The sequence below is a fragment of the Limanda limanda genome, chromosome 13, assembly GCF_963576545.1.
Source record: "Limanda limanda chromosome 13, fLimLim1.1, whole genome shotgun sequence".
Lineage (NCBI taxonomy): Eukaryota > Metazoa > Chordata > Actinopteri > Pleuronectiformes > Pleuronectidae > Limanda > Limanda limanda.
Genome location: NC_083648.1, coordinates 22,202,089 through 22,227,255, shown reverse-complemented (window position 1 = coordinate 22,227,255; position 25,167 = coordinate 22,202,089). Strand labels below are relative to the sequence as shown.

General features: G+C 39.9%; 2 protein-coding genes across 2 annotated transcripts; one reads left to right on the top strand and one right to left on the bottom strand.

Moving 5' to 3' along the window:
• Positions 1-203: 203 nt before the first annotated feature.
• LOC133017559 (cysteine-rich secretory protein LCCL domain-containing 1-like) lies at positions 204-9,639 on the bottom strand. Its single transcript, XM_061083668.1, has 13 exons — positions 9,373-9,639; positions 5,415-5,533; positions 4,210-4,342; positions 3,231-3,346; positions 2,697-2,797; positions 2,338-2,502; positions 2,170-2,230; positions 1,912-1,978; positions 1,568-1,698; positions 1,392-1,435; positions 1,212-1,284; positions 678-747; positions 204-347 (listed from the first exon to the last, which is right to left on the bottom strand). The coding sequence occupies exons 1-13, from the start codon at positions 9,637-9,639 to the stop codon at positions 204-206; spliced, it is 1,491 nt and encodes a 496-aa protein (XP_060939651.1).
• A 5,869-nt stretch (positions 9,640-15,508) lies between these two features.
• LOC133017558 (neuropilin and tolloid-like protein 1) lies at positions 15,509-24,695 on the top strand. The gene is made up of 10 exons (XM_061083667.1): positions 15,509-15,536; positions 15,940-16,005; positions 16,993-17,127; positions 17,213-17,461; positions 21,049-21,126; positions 21,309-21,436; positions 22,113-22,341; positions 22,825-22,938; positions 23,057-23,201; positions 24,158-24,695. The coding sequence occupies exons 1-10, from the start codon at positions 15,509-15,511 to the stop codon at positions 24,693-24,695; spliced, it is 1,710 nt and encodes a 569-aa protein (XP_060939650.1).
• Positions 24,696-25,167: the final 472 nt, after the last annotated feature.

Sequence of the window (25,167 nt, the reverse complement as noted above, 5' to 3'; positions counted from 1 at the left end):
TAAGCAGGCGAAACGGTACTTATTCATAATATTGTATGTAAGTATTGTGTATTGAATTAGAAACGTCCGTGAAAATAATGTATGTGAAATGTGTTTTATGTTGTTGCAGTTTTCACGGTGTTCCATATCTTCAAAGAATAAAGTGATTGTGGACATCAGTACGAGGCGTATAGCGTTTTTAACCAGGGTAGATACACATAGTTCTATTCATACCTCTCTGAAGTGATGCCATTCGTGTAGCTGCCACTGTACTGCCTCCTTTTGTCAACTGGCATCACGTCTAGATAACCTCCAGACTCGTTCTGGATCACTCCAGCATGAATGGCTGCTCTGCAGATACTTGATTTCTAGGTGAAAACACGACAATACATGGTCATTTGTCAAGAGTCAATCAAATAAATAGCTTTTCACTACAGAGATTTTAAAACCGGCTGTAAATTGGTGTAAATGATTTTAATAAAAGTTTCAATCCATGTTTCATAACTCCATCTTTCATTTTATTAGTGAATAGTCAAAATGTCTGCAATAACATAGCTGATCATTTTTTCGCAATTTTCACAATTTTTCATTGAAAACTGATTTGACATGTATGATGATGATGATGATGTTCTACAAGCACTTCATCATTAATGTTGTTAGTGATGCCTGTGCTTTACATATAATGGTGAGTGACTCACATCTGAGTAATAATTTGTCCCAACGACTCGGCCTTTATTCTCACTCAAACAGTTCCTGGGACAATACAACCTGAAGAAAACAAAACAGAGGTCAGGTTAGGTCATGAGATATTTTCAGTGTATAATGTTGGATCTGAAGGTTATTGATAAAATCTAAATTTCAGAGCAATTGTCTTGGATGTGCTTGCTTTGCTTAAAAGCAGAGCCACCAGAGGTTAGATCCTGTACACTGTTAGAATTACTTGAGTTAATATTAAAGTTGAGTTGGGCCTAAAGAACCACAGGTTATTGGTTTGAAAATAAAACAAGAAATAATGAGAAAAAAATATGAAAATGACGAAAGCAAATATTCTGTCACACAAATAATTTCAAATATTCAAATGTAAATATTGGAAACTGTTCCTTTATCAGTGATTTTCTAAGCAGGGTAGCTGATGGAACCTAAGTAGTGAGATGTTTTCAGTCAACAAATTTGTATATTTTTAATATAATATAAGCTCCAGCTGTTCCATATGCTAGTTGAGTGTTAGTTACCTGGGACAGTGTCGTACAGGTTTCTTGAAAGGACAGAAAAGAGCCACAGTGGTTTCACAGGTTACGGCCTTGACTGGGAGAAAAAAAAGACACAGCATAATGATTCTACTATATTTCTGTGTATGGCTATTCACATCACATCTGTGCCTTTACAGTGAGAAGTGACTGTATGCACCTTACCAGGCACTGTCTCCACTTTGAAGGAATTCGCACTTCTGTTTTTCCTGTAAAATGAAAGAAAACAGCATGAAGTGGTGCTCTGTGCTGAAAAGCCAGGGAGTGTGCACGTATATCTACACTGTATTAAATCAACACCTTTTTTAAAAAAACAACTGAATACAGAGACTGATTCCTACCCAATTGATTGAATACCATTCTTGTATGATTTGGTGAATTGTTGTTTTCTGCCCAGTCTGGTCACATCCAGCCATCCTCCATCATCGTCGATGACACCAGAGTGCAACGCAGCTCCGCACACGCTGGACTGCTGCAGTGAAGGAAAGTACAGGAGTTTGAATGTGCAGCGCAAAGGAAACATCGAACACATCACCATCCCCACCTCACCAGTGACAGGGAATCATTCTGAAGTAGCTCAGGAGCATCAACACAGGCCAAGTAAACGGCCAATTCTAAACAGGCAGGTTTACCACGGACACTGTACTAGTATATTAAATACATAATGCCGCTAGTTATTATTTACCATGTCGTAATATCCAGTCCCAACTACTTTTCCAAGGCTGTGAAAGCAGCCAGGTGGACACTCGTATCTGCAAACAGGAGCAATGGGAAAGTCAACAACATTTTGATAAAGGAGCTTTACTCATAATAAAAGCACATACTATTGAGATGACTTTATCCATGCATTGTTCAGGGATGCAAAAACGAACCCTTGCATATCCTGGATAATGAGCAATGAGCGAAGATCAGTTGTAGTGTCAGTCTGTTCCTAAGCATTTACCTGTTACAGGTTGTTCCCTTGCATCGATCTCTCAGCTTGGTATCACACTCAACCTGTTGGGCTAAAATCACAAACAGGAGCCTTTCACAATCTCATAGTAATGTCTCTAATAATGGTGCACCTTCCTGACTGTAGTCAGAGATGCAGTATCATGGGAGCACTGCTTACACATCTGCTCTGTGCTGACAATCTGGTTTCTCTCTGGGTTATCAGCAGGTGTGGGGTCAGGTGACTGGGCCCTGGGCTGCGGCTCTCTATCCCTCACTGCTTCGGGGTCAGGTTCAATGTAGTTCTCCTCGATCTCAGGAGGCGTTCGCCTGTCCACACCTCCATCTGAAAACATGGTTACAATGTTAGCGAGATATTTTGTCTTTATGTAGAGCAACTTTTGTGAAAACCAAAAAAACACAAGGCAGTCCATTCTCTTTCCTTTGACCTACCAATGTCTCTGCATTTTGCTAAAGTGCAAATGACGTTAAGGAGTTGAGGTCAAGGCAGAAAACCAAAACAATGTGACCTAAACTTACCTTTGTAGCAGAGGTTGTCCCTGCAGCCTCCAGCATAGCTGGCGGGACAGGCAGAGCAGGGAGATCCATATTTATATGGAGCGTGACCCCACCAGTTACCCCTGAAAAATCGATCACAACATGGAGTTTGTCACAGTTTTAAGGGTAGAACTTTGAAGTCAAAATAAATAAATTGACACTCTTCAACCTGATATATGTATGAGTGATATATCCTGATATATCCTGTTTGCATTCAAGCTAAGAAATTGTAAGAACTCCATCAGTAAAACCGACATAACATAATTTAAGGCCTGTGTTACTTTGGCTGTTGATGAACATTGATTATTTGTTTTCAACTGGTCTCTTCATCAATCCCACAAAGAACTGATACATTGAAAGTAATTTGTGGTAAACAACTAAATTGGTAATTTGAATCAGTTCATCATTCATGCCAAAAGTATCAAGCATTAAGAGTTACATGTCCAATGTTTTTCTGAAGAGATGTGTTGTCGGTGGAAGTGGTTAATAAATCTTATTGGAACAAGTGAAACTTACGGGGGAGAGTAGTTGCAGACCAGATAAACAGCTTTAGCCCAGATCATTCCCCACACGTTCATGTTGTAGCACACATTGATGGCACAGCCAATGCGATTGCTAGTTGCCCACACCAACTGAAAGTGAGATACACAGAGAGATTGAAGCATTCCAGTGGTTCTGTCATGTTTGGTGAAACTTGTATGGCATGGGTCAGAAAAGCAGATGTTTAAAACAGAGGAATAAAAGAGGTAAAATGATTAATAAGGGTATATGAAAAAAGATCGGTAAATCTGTATCAAAATCTGAGAATAAGTTGAAAAGGGGAAATAATACAGATAGACAACACTGTGTGAAATAATATGATAAAAATAGGATGAAATGCAATATTGACATTACCATATAAAATAGCTTAGTTAAAGGCACTTGTGAATAATAAAGATTGCAATGGATGGAGCTTTCCTAAGATCATCAGGCAGTTGGCTCCAGTGTTGTGCTGTGTAGTCACTAAAAGATGCTTCTCCATGTTTTCGATTTTGTCCTGGGTACAACTAGCAGACCACTCCCCAGTGATCTAACTGGTCTTGCATTATTATATTGGACGAGCATGTCTGCTACGTATTTGGGAGCAGCTCTATTCAGAGATTTTAAAATGAGTACTAAATTACACAATACATTAAATATTATAGACTCTCCTCTCTAAATCATGAAATTGCAAGTAATATAAAAAGTTATCAGCAGTATATTTTGTTGTATTTTCTTTCAAGATTAAACAAATATATATATAAGTATTGTTTTTTTATGCAAGGGAAAATTAGGGACAAATATAACAAATAAATAAACAAACAAACAAATAAATTTTGATTGATTGATTGATTGATTGATTGATTGATTGATTGATTGATCGATTGAGGGAGTGTCCCAGACTAGGGTAAATGGGTACACTTAAAAAGCATAATATGTCTCCTTTAAAAACACATAAATATAAAAGTCTGTTTACCTGAGTGTAGTGAGTGCAGACAGGTCCTGAACATCTGAATGGGCAGTGTGGGTTACACTCCTGAGAATAGGGATAGCTGTAGTATCTCACCTCATCATACCAGGCCTGGACATGGAAGGTAGGGGGACGGTCCCTAAAGTCAAAGAAAGTGTGTTTTACCTCTGTCTCTGTCTTCATTTTTTTGTATTATGTCCAAAAGACACAATACACATATTGACTGCGTGTCATGACATAGAAATGCTGTCCCTAGAATATATGCATTGATTTCTTGGTAAGAGGGTTAAACTTTCTTGTTGAGGTTTACATCAGCAGGTTTGGTGTGTTTAAAATAGCTCCCACTGATGTAGGTGAACTCACCAAATAGTAATTTAATAATGTCAAAAAGCATTTAATTTAATTAAGCACAATTAAGAAATCTCTCTCCTTCCAGTAGAAGGGGTCAATAATTCAGACTGGTAACCACATACCATACAGCATTACACCAATACTACAACCAAAACAAAGAGCATAGGTAAAGCACTGATGAATACAGATTAAATTTAGTTTGATGACTTGCTGATGAGGTTCTGAAAAATAGTTCCACAGATGAAAAAAAAATTTCTAAGAAAAACTATGGAAAACACAATTTAACTGACACAATAATTGTGCCAGTACTGTAGCAATATTATTTGTGTGTGGAAAGTTGTAAATCAACCCTTGTGTGCAAAATAGGATTTGTATATATGAATCTGCAAATGCATGCTGAGATTGGAAATGCATGCAGGAATCTCCAAATGCGTCTTCAGATTCTGTTTCTGCACAGTTATTTTGGAAACCAAAGATCGGAGAATGTGTACTGAGATTTGCAAATCTGTTGACATATCTCCAAATGCCTGTTTACTGTAGATCTATGAATATTAGTGACTGGAATTCAATGATTTGTCTACACATGTACCAAATGTTGCAAATCACACACAGATATTGGACACATTTACACATCTGATTATGCAAACACAGATTGTATATACACATTTGCAGATTATTTACATAATCAGAAAAAACTTAGCATGCATTTGTGGATTCCTACAGATTCACAAGTCTGATTATGAACAAACAGACTATCCTCAACACACACACACACACACATGCACAACAAAAATAATATTGCTGTAATATTGGCCTCATACGCACTCCCCTCCATCTCTATAACATTTGTACATACACACCTGCCCCAGTGTGCTCCAAGGTTTTGGCCTATTTGAGTCAACATGTGGCTCGGTCCATGCTCCCAGCGGCAGCTATGTGCCCAGTGCTCCGCGCTCCTCTCCAACTCATAATCCCATACCTGGGAAGAAAAATTACACATACACACACACACACACACACACACAGAGAGAGAGAGAGAGAGAGAGAGAGAGAGAGAGAGAGAGAGAGAGAGAGAGAGAGAGAGAGAGAGAGAGAGAGAGAGAGAGAGAGAGAGAGAGAGAGAGAGAGAGAGAGAGAGAGAGAGAGAGAGAGAGTGAGAGAGAGATTCTTGGTTAAAACGTGCGGCTCTGGAGGGTCAACCATGTGGGTCAGAGAGGGAAAATGGCTTTTCTTCCATCTAGTATCTGAAGCAGAAGTTTTTTTTTTTCTAGAGCTCTATAGGTTACTGAGTCAGAGCAGTTTTGTCTTAGACAGATGTTTGCAGACCTCTACCTGGTGCATCACACTTCTAAATTAAAGTGGGCAAAATCACTTACCATATTTGTGGCTTTTTCTGCTACTCATTACGAACAAAACTACCATGAACTCCATTGACTCTAACCTGAAAGTAGCCATGAATACAAAGTGAACCTGTAAGATGAACCTGCTCTTCACTTGAAAGTGCTGTGCAAATTTAACACACTGTAGTCAAAACTAGGCCTCTCCCATTAAACACACATCACTCTCTAACACATACACACGTAGAGAAGGGAAACAGAGAGGTATCACCACCACCACATCAACTTACAGCTTTGTGCTACCATTCTATGTGGTTGTTTGATAACTTGTTTCCAGTAAATTTTGGTTTTGTGAAACAAGTGAGAAGAAAAAAACATTACATAAAAAAGCTGCTGAAACAGAGAGTCTCTGTTTTGGGAGCTTGATGCCATCTTTACTGTAGAAACTCAAGCAAACTGAACCCAATTAAAGTCAAAATACCTGGAAACTACTCACACACCTCTTGTTTTGAACAAAGAAGGAAAGGCAGACCATAGGTGTAGGAATGAGCAATTCAACTTACCACAGCAAAGTTGATTTACTGTTGGGGAGGTAGAAGAATAGGTGCAGTGTGCTCTGCTGTTGGCATGCTGTTAAGTTGCATTACGGCTATCACACATCAAAACAAATAGGATAATGCTAAAGTGTGGAGTTGTTACTGCCCTGACTGACCACCATAATGCGTCCCATATGCTTGGTAGGGCTAAGACACTGTCTCCCATTCACTGTGGTGGTGCTTACTGTTTAGGCTTGGGTGGAGAGGGGATATTTTGACACGCCACAATCCAGCTGTGACTGAGGCCTTGCTGTACTGGATTTAGCCACAATCATAACATTATGTAGTAGTTGCTCCTTATAATTTCTGATTTGACTAGTCTTTGTTTTTCCTCAATAGAGGATGGCAGGATTCTCTAAAGCTTCATCCACATCGACATGTTTTCGTTTGAAAACGGGTCAACTCAGCTACAGATCCATCTGGCGTTCATACTACTTGCGAGTTTGGAAACGCTGCTGGCCCCATTTTAGCTTAAAAACTCTTTGGGGCTATTGGTTATGCCGTAGCCATCGCTGATTCCTACCGCGTGAGTGCTTTCAGGAGGAGAACAACCTGCATTAGCCCTGGTTACCAGTGAACGCTGGTTCAAAACGCAACATTAACAATCAATTACAAGCATTGACTGTTCTCTTTGCTAAGTGTGTGCAGTTAAATTCTCCTTTTTATTCTGTGACAAAGCACATGTTTAGCAGTGTTTTCAGCCCTACATGGTGTGTGCATGCCTTTCTGTTTATACTGGCATACGCATGTCCAACCTACATGAATGGTCACGTATTATACATTTATGAACTGGGATTAAAACTGATATGGAGCCAACTTCTTGTGTGGTCAGAGATCATTTTGGTTAAAAAATCCTGCTGTCAAACAAAAACGCTGTGGTATGGATGTAGCCTAAGGGTTGAGAACAAATCATTGGCTATTGGAAAAAAGGAAACTCTACTCTCCAGATAAAGTGTTGGTCATTGAAAATCTCCAAAAACATGTTTGTATTTTTGTGTCGTGTGGGTTTCACAAATGTGATGTGACCTTTTTGAGGTGCTAGACCCAACCGCACCTAGACCCAACCACACCTAACCAAGTGGATGATCTTACCAGTGATAATCAAACCAATTGTTCCTATTTTTGTCAGAAAAAAACACTCAAATTTTCACTGTTGAAATGATCAAGCTAACCAAACTTTGATCACAAACCCAGTAAAGTGTGTTTGCTTTTCAAACCGCTGACATTTCCCAACTTTTGTTGTCTGACCATTCCTGTAACTCTCCAGAACTGACAATTCCATGTGCACGACTACTAAGTCCACAGTGGACACTAATGATGAATGTCAGCTCATTATTGCGTGATGCGTGTTCTTGTTATTCTTCACCCTCAATTACCCAGCAGAGGGGAAGATGGACTGCCCACCGGCTGACCTAGCATAGTAACAACTACCAATCTCCTTTTGCATTCCAAAGAGCATTAAGTTCCCGAAGTACAGACCCGTTTTCATCCATCTGCCAGGACCACCTCTGCTACCTTTACACATAGTAAAAGATGTGCATTCTTACAGCAGTAGATGGTGCTTTACAAAGAAAAATATCGAGAAAGCTGGTAGCCACTGATCTTGTATGAAATTTGTATGAAAACTGTAGTGAAGTGCAGCCCTTTTGGCCTCCAGACCCTGCAATCTGAAAACCAAATACTTTGCCTTCATCAGTCTCCATGCCTTACCACATCTTTATCATCAGTAAAAGCATCCCTTACTAAAGAAACACTGGATTAGTGTACATAACATACATTTACACTACCATGCCCTGAACTTCAAACAACAGGGCTCGACATTTCTGAAATAGATTCCCCACTATGGCACCCAAAATGAGATGCATGGAGGATCAAATAAAAGATAACATTGGCCTCAGTCAGGGTTGGAGTGAGCAGGGATGGATGGAGAGAGAGGAGGTGAGGGGAGGGAGTGAAAACGGAGGAGGGCAAAGAAAAGCCTGAGGGAAAACTCGTGAGGCTGAAGATGAGGAAGGCAAAAAGAACTGGGCAGGAAAAAAAGAGAGTCAGTGGGGAGAGAAATTGCAAAGGGCAGGAAGGGAGGGAGGGCAGGATGGTTGAGGTAGAGGGCAGGACAACACTGTGGGGGTGAAATCTGGATCTGGGCCAGAGTCAGCGAAGCTGGGCAAGCAGGAGGCAGGAGCTTGCCAGATGATGGCTTTTGTTTGCAGATCTTGTTCTCTCTGACCTTCCTTCCCCATGCTGCTGTCTTAAGTTGACTTAAACACTGACAGAGTTGGGGTAAGGGTAAGGGCATAAATGCTTTCTTATCAAAAAGACTGGAGACTTTACAGTCAAACCAAATTTGGCCAGGGTCCCTTTCCTGTGTTCAATCTAATCAATCGAGGGTTGAACATACTTTCCATGTTCCTTGTCTGCTGAGAGTTGCGTACTTGTCGCGGTCACAGGTACATAACCATTGTTCTATACCTACGAAAATGAGGGTCAGTCTATAGCCTTTCACGCATGTGTACCTGATCCCACATTCTACTCCAGTAGGTGGAACGCTGATAGATTTTTAGCGGGTGACCATCAAAAAAGATGACTGCTACTGGCAGATTTTATTCAATGGCTAGCTGATTAAGCTAATGTTAGCTCAAACCATTATCTCTGCTTGATTATTTTAGTGGCTACATACATGATATTATACTAAGTTGCATGTCCCAGGCAAAAGAGAGCATCCTGACAAGTAGATTATCTATGATTGCTTGAGCATGTTTAGCATTCCAAAGCTTAACAAGCCTGCCATGCATAGTTATATTTGCTAATTGGGCAGAAGGTTGTGTTGCAGTAAAGATTTACCTGGAGTATACTGTACAACAGTCAGCTGTGTTTGCAGCACTCACCATGTACTCCATGTTGGAGGCAGGAGGGTGGACCTGACCGCGCAGCTTGTTGTGCAGGTCCAGAATGAGGTGCATGTCTCCCTCGCTGATGGCCCTCTTTCCTCTCGGCTTTGCCCTCCACCACTCCTCATCCTTGTCCGTGTACTTCTCCAGGATCGACTCGAGACGCGTGGAGTTAGTGAGAACCTTGGCTAGGACGGTCTGCGTCAAGCACAAGAACAAGCTCGCCGCTCTAACCCAGCACAGGAATGGAAGGGGACTCTTCATGATGGTGGCGAAGAATATGCTGCAGAATAAAGAATATGTCTTGCTGTCTCCACAACAAGAGAGGAAGCATGTTGAGGTGGAATAGCTTGAGTAACCTCAGAGTTCTCACTTGGAGCATGTGAGAGCAAAGCTCGCGGTCATCTCATTTGGCTTCTGGGAATTAGCAGTTACATCATATTGCATATTGATCTCCCCTCTTAGCTTAGCTACATTAGAGCAATCCTTTAAGAGGAGAGCCCAAAGGCACATTGAATCGGTCTTGTCTCTTATTAATAATGCCATAATTATAGTGGACTTCACTTCAAACAGAAAGTCTAATACAGCTTTCAGTAGCCTGAGTGCATCTGCAGGTCACTGCATCACCACACACAGTAGGACTAGTGTCAACTGACTCTTCACAACGTGTGCAGAGTAGGAGATCTAGTGCACATGCGTGCGTGAGTTGCTGTACTGTATGTGCATATAAAGTCAAAATTGAGATTTTGTTTAGATTCCCCATGAAATGAAATAGTCCAGCGATATATCTGTAGTGTTAAAAAGGACAAAAATTATATTTTTACAAATCTGAAAGAATAATAAAGAATAGGGCTGCCAAAGTCAAAACTAATATTTTGGTTTCAATATTCCCTTCAAGAAATTAAACAGATGTGATATTTTTTATACTTACAATAATCGGTAACAAAACAAACAATATTGTAGTGGTATCAAATGAAATATCAAGAAAAAGAATATTAAAGTGTAAGGCTAATAATAGATGAATAAATAGTTCCTACAACAAATACATTTGTGGTGTTTTTTAAACAAAGAAAAAAGTTGTATTGCTACATTTTCTTCAAGATATAAAAATATCTTGACATTTCTTTTATACTTAATCTATAGGTAAAGGTCACAAAACAAGAATAAGAAATTTAAGGAATGATACATATAAATGAAATAATACTAATAAAGAGTCGTTTAAACTAAACTAAACACACACACACACACTCCTAAACATTATAGTGATCTTTATTGGATAGACATAGTAGTTCAGGTTTACCTCTAAATTCCGCCAAACTGATTAGAATATCTCCCAGGTGCTTTCCAGACGCCAAACCCAGAGGAGTTTATTGCAGAGCGACAGTTCTCCGGCGCAGTGTCTTCCATCTATCACACATGAGGACTGTGTACATCCAGGCTGAAGGACACGGAGGGGGGGGGGGGGGGGGGGCTTACGGGAGTCTGAAGGTACCTGCTGAATTCCTCAGGTCCCACGGTGCGCTGCCGCTGGCTGCGTGGGACTGCTGCTGCTCATTTTTGCGCTTATATGCCAAATTTGCGCTTAGCAACGCGCAACGGACCATCGGACCACGCCTCCACGCGCCCCCTCACACTGCACCCCCCCTTAACACAGACTCAGGCCAGGGTTAGGGATTTGTTGCAACTCCTGGGGTCGATCCATTCCAAAGGAAGCACCAGATCCAAGAGGTGACGTGAGGGTAAACTTGTTGATGTCAGGATGTCAGGATTCTACTGTTTCACACCTCAGACTAAACCGTACAGTATGATGTCCAATGATCATGATGCTATATGTGGCTCCTAAAGGAAAAACTATTGGAATAGACTAAAAGTATTTTGCCCTCATAATGACTTTGTTTCATGTATCTCCAGTTCAGGGTGGTAACTCTCTATATGGGGACGTATTTGTTCAATATCCTCGCTTATTTCGTTATTTTAGTTTATATTATATTGTATACATTACAGCCATCGGCAATAATACATCGAACATCCAATTCATTAGCAACTGAGTGGTGTATCCCCTTCCTCCTGAGGGCTGAGCTCCCCTTAGCTCATATCAGTCTTTTTTCATCAGTCTGTGTGTGAGAATGGCAGCAGCCGTCAGGGTGGTCAGTATTCCCCCGAGACACGACCACAAAGCACTGATTCATCTGCCTTTGCATACACGAGAAGAGTTGTGAGAGTTTGTGGGTTGGCTGCTGTGTGTGTGTGTGTGTGTGTGTATGTGTGTGCATGCTCTCACAACCTCTCTCTCTCTCTCTCTCTCTCTCTCTCTCTCTCTCTCTCTCTCTCTCTCTCACACACACACACACACACACGCTTCCTCTAATCCATGTTTTTTTTTTTTCTTTCTGTCCATCAGAATAAAGAAGATCATTTCTTTAAAATTTAAATTGTGGAAGGTAAATCAGCAAAATGAGGCGAAATATCTAAAAACAATACTTATGAAAGCTTAAATGACAAAATGACTGAAACGAGCCAGTGTAATACTCATTTACCAAAAATGACCAGTTACTCTGTGGACTTCTACGTGTACAGTATTGAAACTGCTCTCATGGATAATCAGCCAAAGTTAATGGAGGTCTGACGACATATAAAGAAAAGGAAATAAATCCCTGCAACAAGATGCTGTTAAGCATCATGCCGAACGGAGCAAAAGTAATATTAAGGATATGGTGAGCCTGCACTTAAGCTGAGCATTGCAACCTGACAGCTGCTGTGTGTATTCATTAGCTGATTTGAATCGAATGTGAACATAAATGACAGTTTAAAATGAGTCTCTAAACCCGTTTCCCAATTTATCACTGACTTCTCGTTGTGTTTGACAGTCGACTAGCTTAAAATAAAGTAGAAATATGTCACAAATCGAGAGCACCGTAGCGTTTTCTGTTGATCAGCTAATTAATTCACCTATCTAATTGTTTCACCTCTTATTCTCTACATATAAACAAATGTATAGTATAATTTAGTACCATTATCTTATTTTACACAGTGTAGTTTCAATTTCCAACAATGGTAATACCCTAAATATTAATTTAGTTAGGATAACTTTATTCTATAGTTTAAATGTCAGACATTTTTTATGATTATTGGTGATTGCCTATGTGATTTTAATAGTTATCAACTTCAATGATGATGGCAAACAGTATTTTCTCTCTTTCTAAGCATGTGCTGCCCCCTCTTGGACAGAGCCAAACAAATCTTCAGCCTGTTACAATCCACCCATGTATAAATTATGTACAAGCTGTGAATGTGAGGTGTTTGGGATGATTGTTTATTGAGAAAGTGTCAAACATAACTTTTCTACATCTCATTTAGAGACCATTTAAAGACCATCCACAGACACTAGCACTCTAGTACCAATACTATAAGTTAAAATACTGAAAATGAAACTAAACATTGAATCAAATCATGAATAACTTTCAGTTGACTTCTGGTTAAAAATGGATCTTGCTAGATCTCTATTTGTTTGTTTGACCTTTGTGAGTTGTTTCTCTTTTTACTGAGAATAGTTCAGATCAACTGATCTACCAAAGAAAAACACACATATATACAATGCCATGCCATTAGCAGTGGATTACACAGAACAACTGTATTCTTGTACATCGTCACCACCACATAAAGTAAAATGTCATTTTATTATACCCACTGCTCAAACAAAGGGAACACTTACCTCAAACCTCAGAAAATCTCTATTTCTGTACATATTTGATTTGTTGAGAACAAAATGACGTCAAAACCGTCAATGGAAACCCAAATCATCAACCTAGTGAGTGTTGGATTAAAAAATAAATTGGATTAAAAATTGTAATCACAGGCTGATCCAATGCGTGTGAATTTCATCATGGAAACTCATAATGTGTCTCATTGGTGTGTCTGGCCTCCGCCTGCCTGTACGCACTCCAAACAACATCTGGACATGCTCCTGTTGGGTCTGCAGATGGTGTCCTGGGGGATCCACCCCCCCCAGACCTGCATCAATCAGCGCCAGGACAGTCTGTGGCGGGACTTGGTGGCCTTGGATAGGTGCTCAATTGGATGTAGGTCAGGGGAAACGTGAGGGCCTGCATTGTCCTGTACCGGGGGGGGCCAGCACCTACTGTACCACCTCAGACCATCACTCACCCACAGCCAAACTGGTCATGCTGAATGATGTTACAGGCAGCATGACGGTCACCCCGATGACTCCAGGCTCTTTCATGCCTTTCACATGTGTTCAGAGTGAATCTGGTCTGAGCCAAGGTCGGAGCTGCCAATGCTGGCACTGGCACTAGCAGAACACAAAAGAAGAGAAGAATCAGTCAGGAAGGATAAGGCTTGAACAATTGTCTGTGGCCACCGCATGTAAAACCATTCATTTTTTTGGAGGTTGTCTTGCTTTTGCCTCTTCATTGCACTTTTTGTCACTTTCATATGAACCAAATCAGGTGAAATTGATTCAGAAACAGTTCAGCCTACTAAATGGACAGATTAATATCCCTGAAGTTTAACTGACTTGGTGTTATACTGTGACAAGTAAGTGTTCCCTCAATGTGTGAGCAAGTGCCCCTGGAAACTTCTGTGCCCATCCCTGCAGTGATTACAGAAAAAGGTAAAAAAAAAAACACAAGCTGCCCTTCTTATTGGTTAGACTTGAGAGATCGCCTTCTAAATTAAAAGACATCCCATAGGAAGGGATTCAAATCACAGGAGCACCATGCTGTGAGATTACTGAACAACAGGTAATTATTGCTGGAGTGTGGGAGAAAGATGACCCTCATACACTTTGCAGATGAGATTAAAAACACTGACCGCTGCAAGGGTTGCTAAAATCTTCCCACGTCCTCCAGAGAAATAAATCCAGTCTGAATGAGGCTGAAATTCTTCTTTCAAAAGAATATAGATTACCTGGTTAAAAATAGAGGTTAATCAATGTACCCATGCACACAATAATTTTGCAAGAAGTTATTTTCTGTTATTCATTTCCTTTTGTTTTCCTTAAAATGTAGGATCAAATTCATTTCTGTACTTGTAACAGAGACCTACAGCAAATGGCCAATTCCTCTAAATGTATATTTTAGCCTTTTTATATTATTATTTTTCTGTTATTTATTAACTAGCTCTGTTTTTTGAGTGTGTAGTTATTATCTATTGTGATTCATCTCACATCTATGGCTTTATATTGTATTTCAGTGTTGCATTGTTTGCATTTTCCTGTTTTCATCGACAGCAGTGTTTTATTCAAGGGTCTTTTGTACAGTTACTATGATATATATATGTATATATGTATTATCCATAGAAAGATATTTTACAGATACAGATGAAAATTTGCTTATACAAGGAACAATATTTTATGGGTTGATTAATGAGCACTGTCCCTTTCAAATAAATACAAGAATGAATGAAATATTTGCAGATATTACATTTTTTTTTACTTAGATGGTCAAACGTCTCTTATTGTAAAATATAGAGTAGATCCAACACTGGTCTATATTATTAAATGTGTTTTGATGTTGTGTGGGTGGATCTACAGTGTATTTGTTACCTTTTCATTTCCACTTGATATGTTACATTTGCAGGTCTTTTACTCGCTAAGTTTGGAGCTCTGAATAAGACAGAATTCTCAATTTAATATAATATTAATTTTACTATTACTATCATATTATTAACTGTAAATTTAGAAATAATTTCAATTTAATAAAAAATTAAAATTTCGAACATAATCTGCACCTGGGACAACGGTACTATGGGATGTAGACACACACACACACACACAAACACACACCCAGAGCAGCTGTATGAATGAGGTCTGGTCTGTATCTTGAGAGAGGATTAATGTGCAGCCTGAAGGTGGAGCAGAGACTGCGAAGGTCTGAGGACCGGACTGTAATCCTCCGAACTCCCGGGGAGACAGACACACACAGTGGGATGGACGGGTCCAACTCGTCGCTGTCGGATTTGATGTATTTGCCTGGATGAGGGACTGATGGACCGAACAACACGTGTCTGCCCAATAAACGTGGGACGCGCGAGCTGACTGAACATTTTAAGTAAAAAAAAAAGACGGATTAATGGAAATATGTGAGACGGAGCTGCTCATCCTCAGGAAACAAAAATGGTGCAAAAATTTCTGCTGCACATCGGTAAGTTCCCTGTAAACATGTTTCTTAACTTACTTATAGCATCTGTGTTCAAATAATCTTAAACGAATTGCATAGCTCATGGTGTGTTAAGGATGTGCGTCCTGGTAGAAACAGTCAGTAGCGGATTTATATTTGATTGTTTCTAAATCGAGGGTGGGTAAAAGTACGGTGCACATTTGAGTGTTTCCTTGTTTACTGTTAGCTGCATCGCTTTCCTTGTTGAAGCACGTTGTGCACTTCAGAAAAGCTTAAACAATTAAATAAGGAACTTGTTAGTAAGTGTAGCTGCTTTCAAACATGCACTGAACTGCGGATAATCTCCTGACATTTACCACATGCGAGATACGAGTAATACTATTTAATGAATCATGGTTATTTAATGTTTTAATGTGTCTTCTCTCAGCTTTAGCAGCAAGCCTCCTCTCAACGCAGCTGTCCGGTGCCACAGCTACCAAAACAAAAGAACAAGGTATCACATCACAAGTTCTACTGTTCATCCCTCACCTTGAGTCAGTTAAGGTTGAAGCCAACTTTAGCAACTAATGATTAGACACTTTACATTAGTTGTAGGGCTGGGGATCAAATTAATATCAATAATTATTACAATTAAATGTGTATCAATCACAATATAACAAGAGTTCAATAATGATTTTTGTATCATTCTCTGTTCATAAAGAAGAGATTAAAACAACAAACTTCACTCAGGAGCAAATATCTATAAACTTAAGAGGAATCATATTGTGACATGCATTGTGATAATTATTGATATCAACTGATACGTTTTTTTTTCAATCTTGAGATGACACAGTATTTTCCAGTCATAATTGGCTGCAGTCCTAGTTCTAGCCTTGAATTATACCTCTTTAATTTGACTGTCTATGTGTATACATATATATGTTTATTCATGTGTAATTAAAATCCTCCTGATGTCATCTTAACATAACCTACTATCATTCTCGCAAATCTTAATAGCCTCACATTTGCCATGTGTATTGTTATGACCCCAGGAGGTGTTGAACAGTTTTTGAATATGGTGCAATTTGGACATATGATACATTCTATATTAATACATTTGAATTAACCCTGTAGCAGCAGAGCTTGAACTCATAAAGTGAGTGCGTTGTGGGTGCGTTGATCACCAACAGCTATGACAACCTATTTCCCAGTTTGGGGTTCTGTGTATTGAGTCGAGCTTCACTGGCCTCAGGGTTCTGTAGACCGAGTCCAGCAGCAGATCTTTACCTGCCGCAGCCCAATTACTGCAGGTCACTTTTACAGTTTAAGAAAGAAAACTGCAGCCAGCATCACTACAAACAGCCCAAATGTTTACAACAGGAACTGCAACAGTAGGTCAAATGTCACATATTCACAAATTGAAACTTGGTGGACTGATACTGATAATGTGTGTTCAAAACCTTCTTACTACCTTTCATTTGAGACTTTTCATCTGTTGAAGTGAAGAACAACTCAGGTGTGACCCCAGCTGGGAAGTGTGGCACCTGGTTAAAGGAGCCTGATGGAGGGTGTTTCACCTCACCCAACTACCCTGAGAAATACCCACCTGAGAGGGAATGTGTCTACATAATAGAAGGTGAGATTTTCTTTCGTTTTTTTTTAGCCCTTACTCACTTTCCAATCCACTCTTCAACAGTTTTCAATATCTCCTCCTCCCTCAGCATCTCCTCGACAGATCATCGACTTATTCTTCGAAGAGAAGTACTCCATTGAACCTTCCTGGGAGTGCAAGTTCGACCACATCGAGGTACGCGATGGGCCCTTTGGTTTCTCGCCCATCATTGGTCGCTACTGTGGGCTGGAGAGTCCTGCGTACGTCCGATCCAGTGGGAGGTACCTGTACATCAAGTTTGTGGCTGATGGTGAACTGGAGGCCATTGGTTTTTCGGCCCGGTATAACTTCACACAAGGTGAGTGATGGGAGATTAAAGTCAAAGAATCTAGAGACAATTGACTTTCTGAACATATCAGTTTTGTATCAGTTATAAGGAAAAGGCAAAAAGAAGGCTCAATCTGTTAAGAGAATGAAGATAGTTTTTCCATGCTGCATTGATCAACATATTTATTAAAATAAACCAAACGGCCGCTGAATATAAAACATCCTGATTAACCTCTTGTCACTGTAGTTTAGAATATTGATATGTGAAAACATTAACATATTTGTAGAGATGTGGCTGTAGTGGAAATTCATTTCATCACAGCTTGGCTTGGCTCGGCACATCGCAGATAAATTGGCCCTGTACTGGCTGATGGAAAAATCCTAGTAGTATAGGAAAAATACATACATATATTTGCATAAACTGCAAACAGAGTGGATACAATACATGTAATATGTGTGGGTGGATAGAAAGATGGATGGATAGAAGGATGGATGCATAACATGCAAACAGAGTGGATAAAATACACATATATAGACAAAGTCTTTTTAACAGCGCCATAAGCTACATCAGCCAAAAGGACCATGTAGATGATTCAACATTTGTCTAAAACATTTTCATGAAAAACCTGAATATAAGGATCATAAAGCCAAAAAAAGTAATTGTTTTAGTTGAACCTATTGAAAAAGGGCATACTGTTAAATTGTCCTTACATTGAATTAACTGTCATTGTGGTTTATTTCAGTTGGGTTATGAGGATGATAGATTAAGAGTTGTAGATAAAAAGTGCTCTGTGGAGATAAACGTTGCCCCTGCACAGACTTTGTTGGTCTTAAACAACATCCTAAAACTAAATGTAGGGAAAAGAGTCTCTCTAGTTGGTTTGTTCTGGTGAAAGGAAACCGCAGTTTTCTGCAGTTTTTCCCACATAATTTTGCATCCCAGCTCCGTATACACTTGTACCAGCTGCTGGTCTGTCTGGCTGGGGCTGCGGATGTTTAGAGTATTACTACATCTCTAAGCCTTGTACTCCTCTCCTTGGCACTCTCTCCTAATCCACTATCCTGTTGTGAGTTTGACATTGTTGGCTCCCACATTTGGAAACCGGCTACATCTTTTACACAGTCTGTCCCTTCCTGTCTTTGGCCCCATTTACCCACAACACACAATAACACAGCTTTTGCACCCCACACTGGACACTTGCGTTTCCAGTGACACACTATGGTAAAGTATCAGCGCCACAGAGGAACCCTATCGGACAGTTTACAACATGTGATGTATTTCATCTAGTTTGCACATGTGATGTCAAAAAGTTGCATATCAAAACTTTAAAAATGATCCGGTTGCAAACTGCTGGGAATGTTCTCTCATTTCCTTTTGCAGTGCAGGCACAGCAGATGCAACTGACAAGGGAAGAGGAGGGAGGCATTTCTTCCAACGCATGCACACATGCACACACACACACACACACACACATACACACACACATACACACACACACACATGCACACCCAAACTCCTTTCCTCAGTCACAAGAGTTAATGAAAGCTTGTTTTCAGGGGAATTCAGCTTGTCAGTGCTGAGCCGCAGTAGCAGCTTAAGGGAGTCCGAGGCAGAGGCTTTATTAACAGCAGATTTTATAGGCCACCTACACTGACGAGAGGCAAAGATTAAAGTACGTCCCTCTGTCTAGCCAGCCATCCGTCCATCCATCATCCATCTTTCTTTATTTCTTTATATCTATCTTTCTTTCCTTCTTTATTTTTGATTGAGCCTCTCTAGATTATATCTTTATTCTTGAAGGGATTCTTTAGACTGCACACCACTCTTGTGAGTCCTTACCCAAGCGTTTAAGTTGCTGGAGGGCTCAAGTTTGTCGGTGCATGTCAGTTTTCTTTTTTTTTGGAAAGTATCACACACAACTTGTCACTCAGCTAAAGGGATTGTATGGGAATGCATTATTGCAACACACGCACACACACACGCACACACACACACACACACACGCACACACACACACACACACACACACACACACACACACACACACACACACACACACACACACACACACACACACACACACATACTCATACAAACACAGTTTGCTCAGCTATCCATTTTTGAACTTTGTATTGACTTCTATTCATTTTGGACAACCACAACCTTATCCCTAACCACTTCATGCCAAACCCTTACCTAAACCTAACCACGATGTTATCCCTAACCATCATCAGAACCTCAGAAATGTTACTCTGTGAGTTGCCCTGTGCCTGACAAGGTCAGTGTTAATGCTGGCAAAGGTCCTAAATAGGCAACAAAAACAATCACACACACGCACACTCACAGAGAGAAGATGAATGTTGATAATCTGTCCGAGCCTGAAGGAGAAACGGGTAAGAAACGAGAGGATTAATAAGAATCCTTGTTGATTTAAGCCTCAGTTGAGTCCTGCACCTGTTCGTCTTACATCATACCTGACCACATGTGCCGCGTTACACCCTTCACAAAAACCTTATTAAGATGTAAGATTCACTACGTAGATATTTTATTCAAAAAGCCTTTGTGCTCCATTTCCCATTGCCTCCCTTGAAATTAAAATGTTCCCTTCTTGTATACTGTATTTTGTGTGTTTGGTATGTCCAGAATTTCTATTTACAAAATGTCAGTCTGGGCTCTTGCAGGAGAATTTGAAAACAAAAAATACATTTTTATCACTAGATTGTCATCTCTGCTGGAGCCTAATCTGTCCTGAACTAAGCTGATTTATCAGGATTTATAATCCACCTAGCAAGTAGATTCATCAGCACAAAGGTTTAGTACAAGATATTTTTTCCCTTTCTGAAGCTGTGCGTGTATATACGTGTGCGCATGCGTGTGTTTTTTTGTGTGCTTGTGTGTGTGTGTGCGTGTGTGTGTGCATATGCGTGGTTTTTCCTTTTGATGAAGAGCAGCCGGGCTTCAGGAGAGTTTGAATGAGGGCAGAAGGAATGTAGATTATGTAAATAGGGACCAGCTGTGTTTTTATTTTGCTTTGCAATATGTCTTTAAATATTGTTATTTTGTGTGTGTGTGTTTTTGTACTTAACCCAATAATCCAAGGTCAGAGATTCTGTTTTTATTTCTCCCCCTTTCTGCGATAAAATTATTTACAGTGAATTTGGTGTCAATCTGTGAACACAATGGTCAAGAACAGATTTAGACACATAAAATGATAATAACAATACAAAACAACATTAATAATAATGATTATTTTAATAATAATAATTAGGTATGTTCAATATAATTTGAAGATATGCTTGATAAGTAAAATTACATTATGTCTTCGTACTACATGCACGTAGGTGTAAGCCACACACAGGTATCTAGAAATAGTGATGGTATCATTTACAGTTACACATTTTAACACATCTCTTTTATCATTGATAAATAGTGATATGCATGTTGTCTCAACAGTATATATAGAGACTTCATTTTAAATTGTTTTATTGTGGGACCAAATATTTTGAAATACAGTATACTATAAATGTTTCCTCCGAATTGTGGAAAGACTATTAGTAAATGTTACTTATATGTTATACTTATATGAAATGTGTCTCATTACTGTTTTATACTTTTAGATCCCGAGTTCAAAGGGCTTGGAGCACTGCCAGCTCTGCCATGTGAGTGTTCTATGTTTAATATTATGTCATTGTCATGTATGTGACAAATTTCATAGTTTTCATAAATGGTCTACCTGATTACCTATATTGAATGTGTTTTTATGTGTTCCTGTCTTTGCTGAAGGGACAATATTACCCAAACTCTTTGTACTGTTTCCTACAAGCAGTGAAATGTTATAGTTTCCAAACTGATAACTTTAACACATTATCCTCCACAGACTGTAATTTTGAGCTGAGCGGTCCAGATGGCGTCATAGAGTCGGTACAGATAGCGAGGGACGCCAATGTCCTGCAGACGGAGGCTGTGGACTGCAGGTGGTACATCAAGGCTCCCCCCAGAGCTAAGGTCAGGATCTGTCACACAGCTTTTAGATTGCAATTGTCAGTTGTGATTTGTTCTTTTTTGACCATGAGATGAGTTCAAGTTTCAGTTGGTTTACAGAAGCACATACTTATCTTCATCCAAACACAATGATGTCCTCGCAGAATACTACTACAACCTTTGACACTAAAGAGTATAAAAACAGATGGCTTTGTTTTACAAATTAATCTTCACGCTTTTATGAAAAAAGAATCATGTTTTTTCACTAACATTTAATAAAGAAAATGGGTCAAGGGACTTATCTGCCTTTTGAGAATTGTAGGTTGATGCTACATTTGTATCACATGTTGTTAATCAACATTTATTTCGACTTTTATAATAATATATAAATATTTATTTATTTTATAACTAAATTAATATTTTACCTTTATTAATAAGTGGTAATGTGTTTTATTTTATTTTATACTAAGTGTTAACGTGCTCATGTTTTAACTGGGATAGTTGTGGTGTGTGTTAACACCACTGGATGAGAATGCAGCAGTTTGATGTTTTGCACAAATAGGTGGTACATTCATATAATGAACATTAGAAAAAACTATAAATCTTAGCATGAAAGATTGAGCCGATCTGTAAAGTGTAAATGCTTTCAAAAACTTCCTCATTCACAGCAGCTTAACCTGATTGTTCTTCTCCCCCCCAGATCTACTTGCGCTTTCTGGAGTACGAGATGCACAACTCGAATGAATGCAAGCGTAACTTTGTTGCCATCTACGACGGTAGCAGTTCGGTCGAGCACCTGAAGAATAAGTTCTGCTCCACGGTGGCCAACGATGTCATGCTGGTGTCCTCCGTGGGCGTGGTTAGGCTGTGGGCAGACGAGGGGAGCAGAAAAAGCAAATTCAGAATCCTCTTCACAACTTTCCACTCGCGTGAGTGCATCCAATTTACAGTTTGTTTTTTTTTGAGTCGCAGCGCTCTCTGTAGCAAATGTGGTTCGTCTATCGAGGACCGGTGGAAGTCACACCAACAGCCAGATAGCACCTCCAGAGGCAGGGAGGACATTATGTTTGCTTCTCTTGTTTATTTATATTTACCCTGGGAGCTGACCAAATAAAGTTAAAAGGAGAGTGAACATTGGCGTTCCATTTGTCAGGAGGCCAGAAAAACAACTTCGAATGAATGCTAATGTTGCTTTGTATCTATGCAAAATTGACCATTAACAACTTTATAAGGTGATAATTGATGACTAAAAATATTTTGCCATGGAATTGTTATTATAACAATGAACAGCAATGACCATGGGAGTAAAAGTACTGTTTAGAACGAAGCAGTCGAGTGCCCAAGTCACCCAATTATTGATTTAGTGTATACATACAACATCTAACCTAAATTACCTTCCTAATGTTTTACAGCTCCGTGTGAAAGCGATACTTTCTTTTGCCATAGCAACATGTGCATCAACCACACACTGGTCTGCAATGGCATTCAGAACTGTGTTTACCCCTGGGATGAAAATCACTGTAAAGGTACGTTGGCCACACAGGCTGAGAAACACGTCTCTTTCTATAGCATGTATTTGCAACACATCCTGTTCCTGTGGATGAGCCTAAAACCTTCTTTTTTTCGATGTATCTCTCTAACCAGAGCAGAGGAAAGCCAGCATCCTGGACACGCTGGATAACACTAACATCGCCATTATTACAGTGACCTGTGGTCTGGTTGTCATCTTGCTCATCATCTCTTGCATCATCCAGATCAAACAGCCTCGAAAGAAATACATTATACGCAGGTGAGATCTTTAAACGTCACTTTGAAATGTCATGCTTACAGCATTTCTTGCAAATACCCACAGATGCTAAAGTACCCAACATGCAAATCACCTGCTGGTATACACAAATCATTTTGACAGTTGAGATTGTTAGGAAAGAAGGCACAACAAGATGGCATATGTAGGGAAACTCACTGATGTCAGTCAGTCCTGTACTATGATCTCACAACGACTACAAGACTCACAATCACACAAGACAGCAAATAATGTACATTGAAAGTCATAATGTCTGAATTTTGGGTTGGTGGAGATCCACAAAGAGCGAGAAAGAGAACCCATATTAGACAAAGATTTGACAAGGGGCCTGAAAATAAAACTCAGAAGGAATGCTTATGTTGCTTCGTGTCTGCTGGAATTGAAAATAGGCAGCTAACACGATTACCTTATCAAATTTATTAGGCGATAGTGTGTCTGTGTTGTGTTGGTAACTCATGTTACTTCCCCCTAGTGGCAGAAAATCAGTATAGCAGCTCCAGTTATTTCCAATGCAAAAGTCTTATTTGATAGGGGCATGACCTCAACCTTGTGTTGCCAGTGTAACTAGTTTATTGTGTGGATAGATGCAACATGAATAAGAGGGCAGTTCATTTAAATATTGAAATACAGTTCTCCCTCACAGTGAGAGACAAAATGAGTGGGGACATTGTATTGATGTTCTCATAGTGAAATGATTTCTAAGGGATTAGGAAGGATTCTGATTCAATGGACAGTTTGCTGGATTCAATAAATCCTCTGTTTGTGTCATTGTCTGATTAAGTACTGGACATCCACAGTATATTTTGGGTTTAAAAGCCTTTGGAGAAACACTTATATTGTCAACCTTTTTGTTGATCTTAATTCTTGACTGAGAATTTACTGAATCTATATTGTTTGTGTTGGCATATGTGCATACGCTTCATTCCTCTTCTTATCCTCAGGGACGACTTTGACCCCGCACTCCTCCATCCCGGTTTCGAGCCTCCACACTACGAGCTCTGTACTCTGCGCCGTGACCCATCCGGCGACCTGACCGACGCTGCCCTGGCCGAGGACTTTGAGAAGTTCCACAAGCTCCGCCGCTCATCAAGCAAATGTATTCGCGACCACCATTGTGGCTCCCAGCAGGGGAGCGTGCACGGCAGTGTACATGGAAGCCGCACCAACCTAAGCATGAGGGATGGTAACATTGCCGGTGACGGGGGGGCTCATGTGCCGCCATTGCCGCCAGTGATGCCAAGCCAACAGTCGCCACGCCTCTCCCACCACACCACCCCTTCAGGTCAACGCAGCATCCTAGTGATGAAGCATAGTTACTCTCAGGACGGGGGAGACAGGTACCGACCGGAGGAGGAGGATGAGTTGATGATGGATGATGGTCCCACCACCAGCCAGCACCACATGCACCATCATCACACCCACCATGGCATGTCAGGGCTGGATCACACTGTCCACCGTACACTGTCTAATGACTTTTGAATGTAATGCAACATGGATATAAAGAAAATGGAAAAGAATAATCACTACACAAATAGAACGGCACTTAGATTGATGAAAGGGTTAAATAACAGGGATGAACTGATAAATAAGTAAGAGATGATCACCTTCCTTTTTTTTGTGGTTAAAAACCCTGACTTTTAATCTCCCTTTAAAATTTTGGTTTCAGTTTATTTGTTCAAACGAATGTCGACCTTTACAGATAACAGATGTTCAGTTTATGTAATTATTACATTGTATGAAACAGGAATTCAGCAGACTGTGAAACACACCTTCTTCAGTGAAAATACCCTTCAGCCAAAGAATGTAGGAGCAACCTACATGTTGAAAGCGTTTGATGTGCGCACGCACTGAGAAATTCTCCTCCCATTCTATTTCTATCACAGTGTTTTCTTTTTCTGTTCCTTGTTTAGTTTGAAGTTTCATCTCTGGTTAGAAAAATGTTTATGTCTGC

What these genes read in the sequence shown, in the direction of transcription:
- LOC133017559 (XM_061083668.1), bottom strand. Translation starts at nt 9,639, where the DNA reads ATGAAGAGTCCCCTTCCATTCCTGTGCTGGGTTAGAGCGGCGAGCTTG. An exon ending in TGTCAGCACAGAGCAGATGT is followed by an intron (nt 2,231 to 2,337) that starts GTAAGCAGTGCT and finishes TTGTGATTTTAG; the next exon opens with CCCAACAGGTTGAGTGTGAT. An exon ending in CCTGTACGACACTGTCCCAG is followed by an intron (nt 748 to 1,211) that starts GTAACTAACACT and finishes TGTTTTCTTCAG; the next exon opens with GTTGTATTGTCCCAGGAACT.
- LOC133017558 (XM_061083667.1), top strand. Translation starts at nt 15,509, where the DNA reads ATGGTGCAAAAATTTCTGCTGCACATCG. An exon ending in TAATATTATGTCATTGTCAT is followed by an intron (nt 21,127 to 21,308) that starts GTATGTGACAAA and finishes TATCCTCCACAG; the next exon opens with ACTGTAATTTTGAGCTGAGC. An exon ending in CTTCACAACTTTCCACTCGC is followed by an intron (nt 22,342 to 22,824) that starts GTGAGTGCATCC and finishes AATGTTTTACAG; the next exon opens with CTCCGTGTGAAAGCGATACT.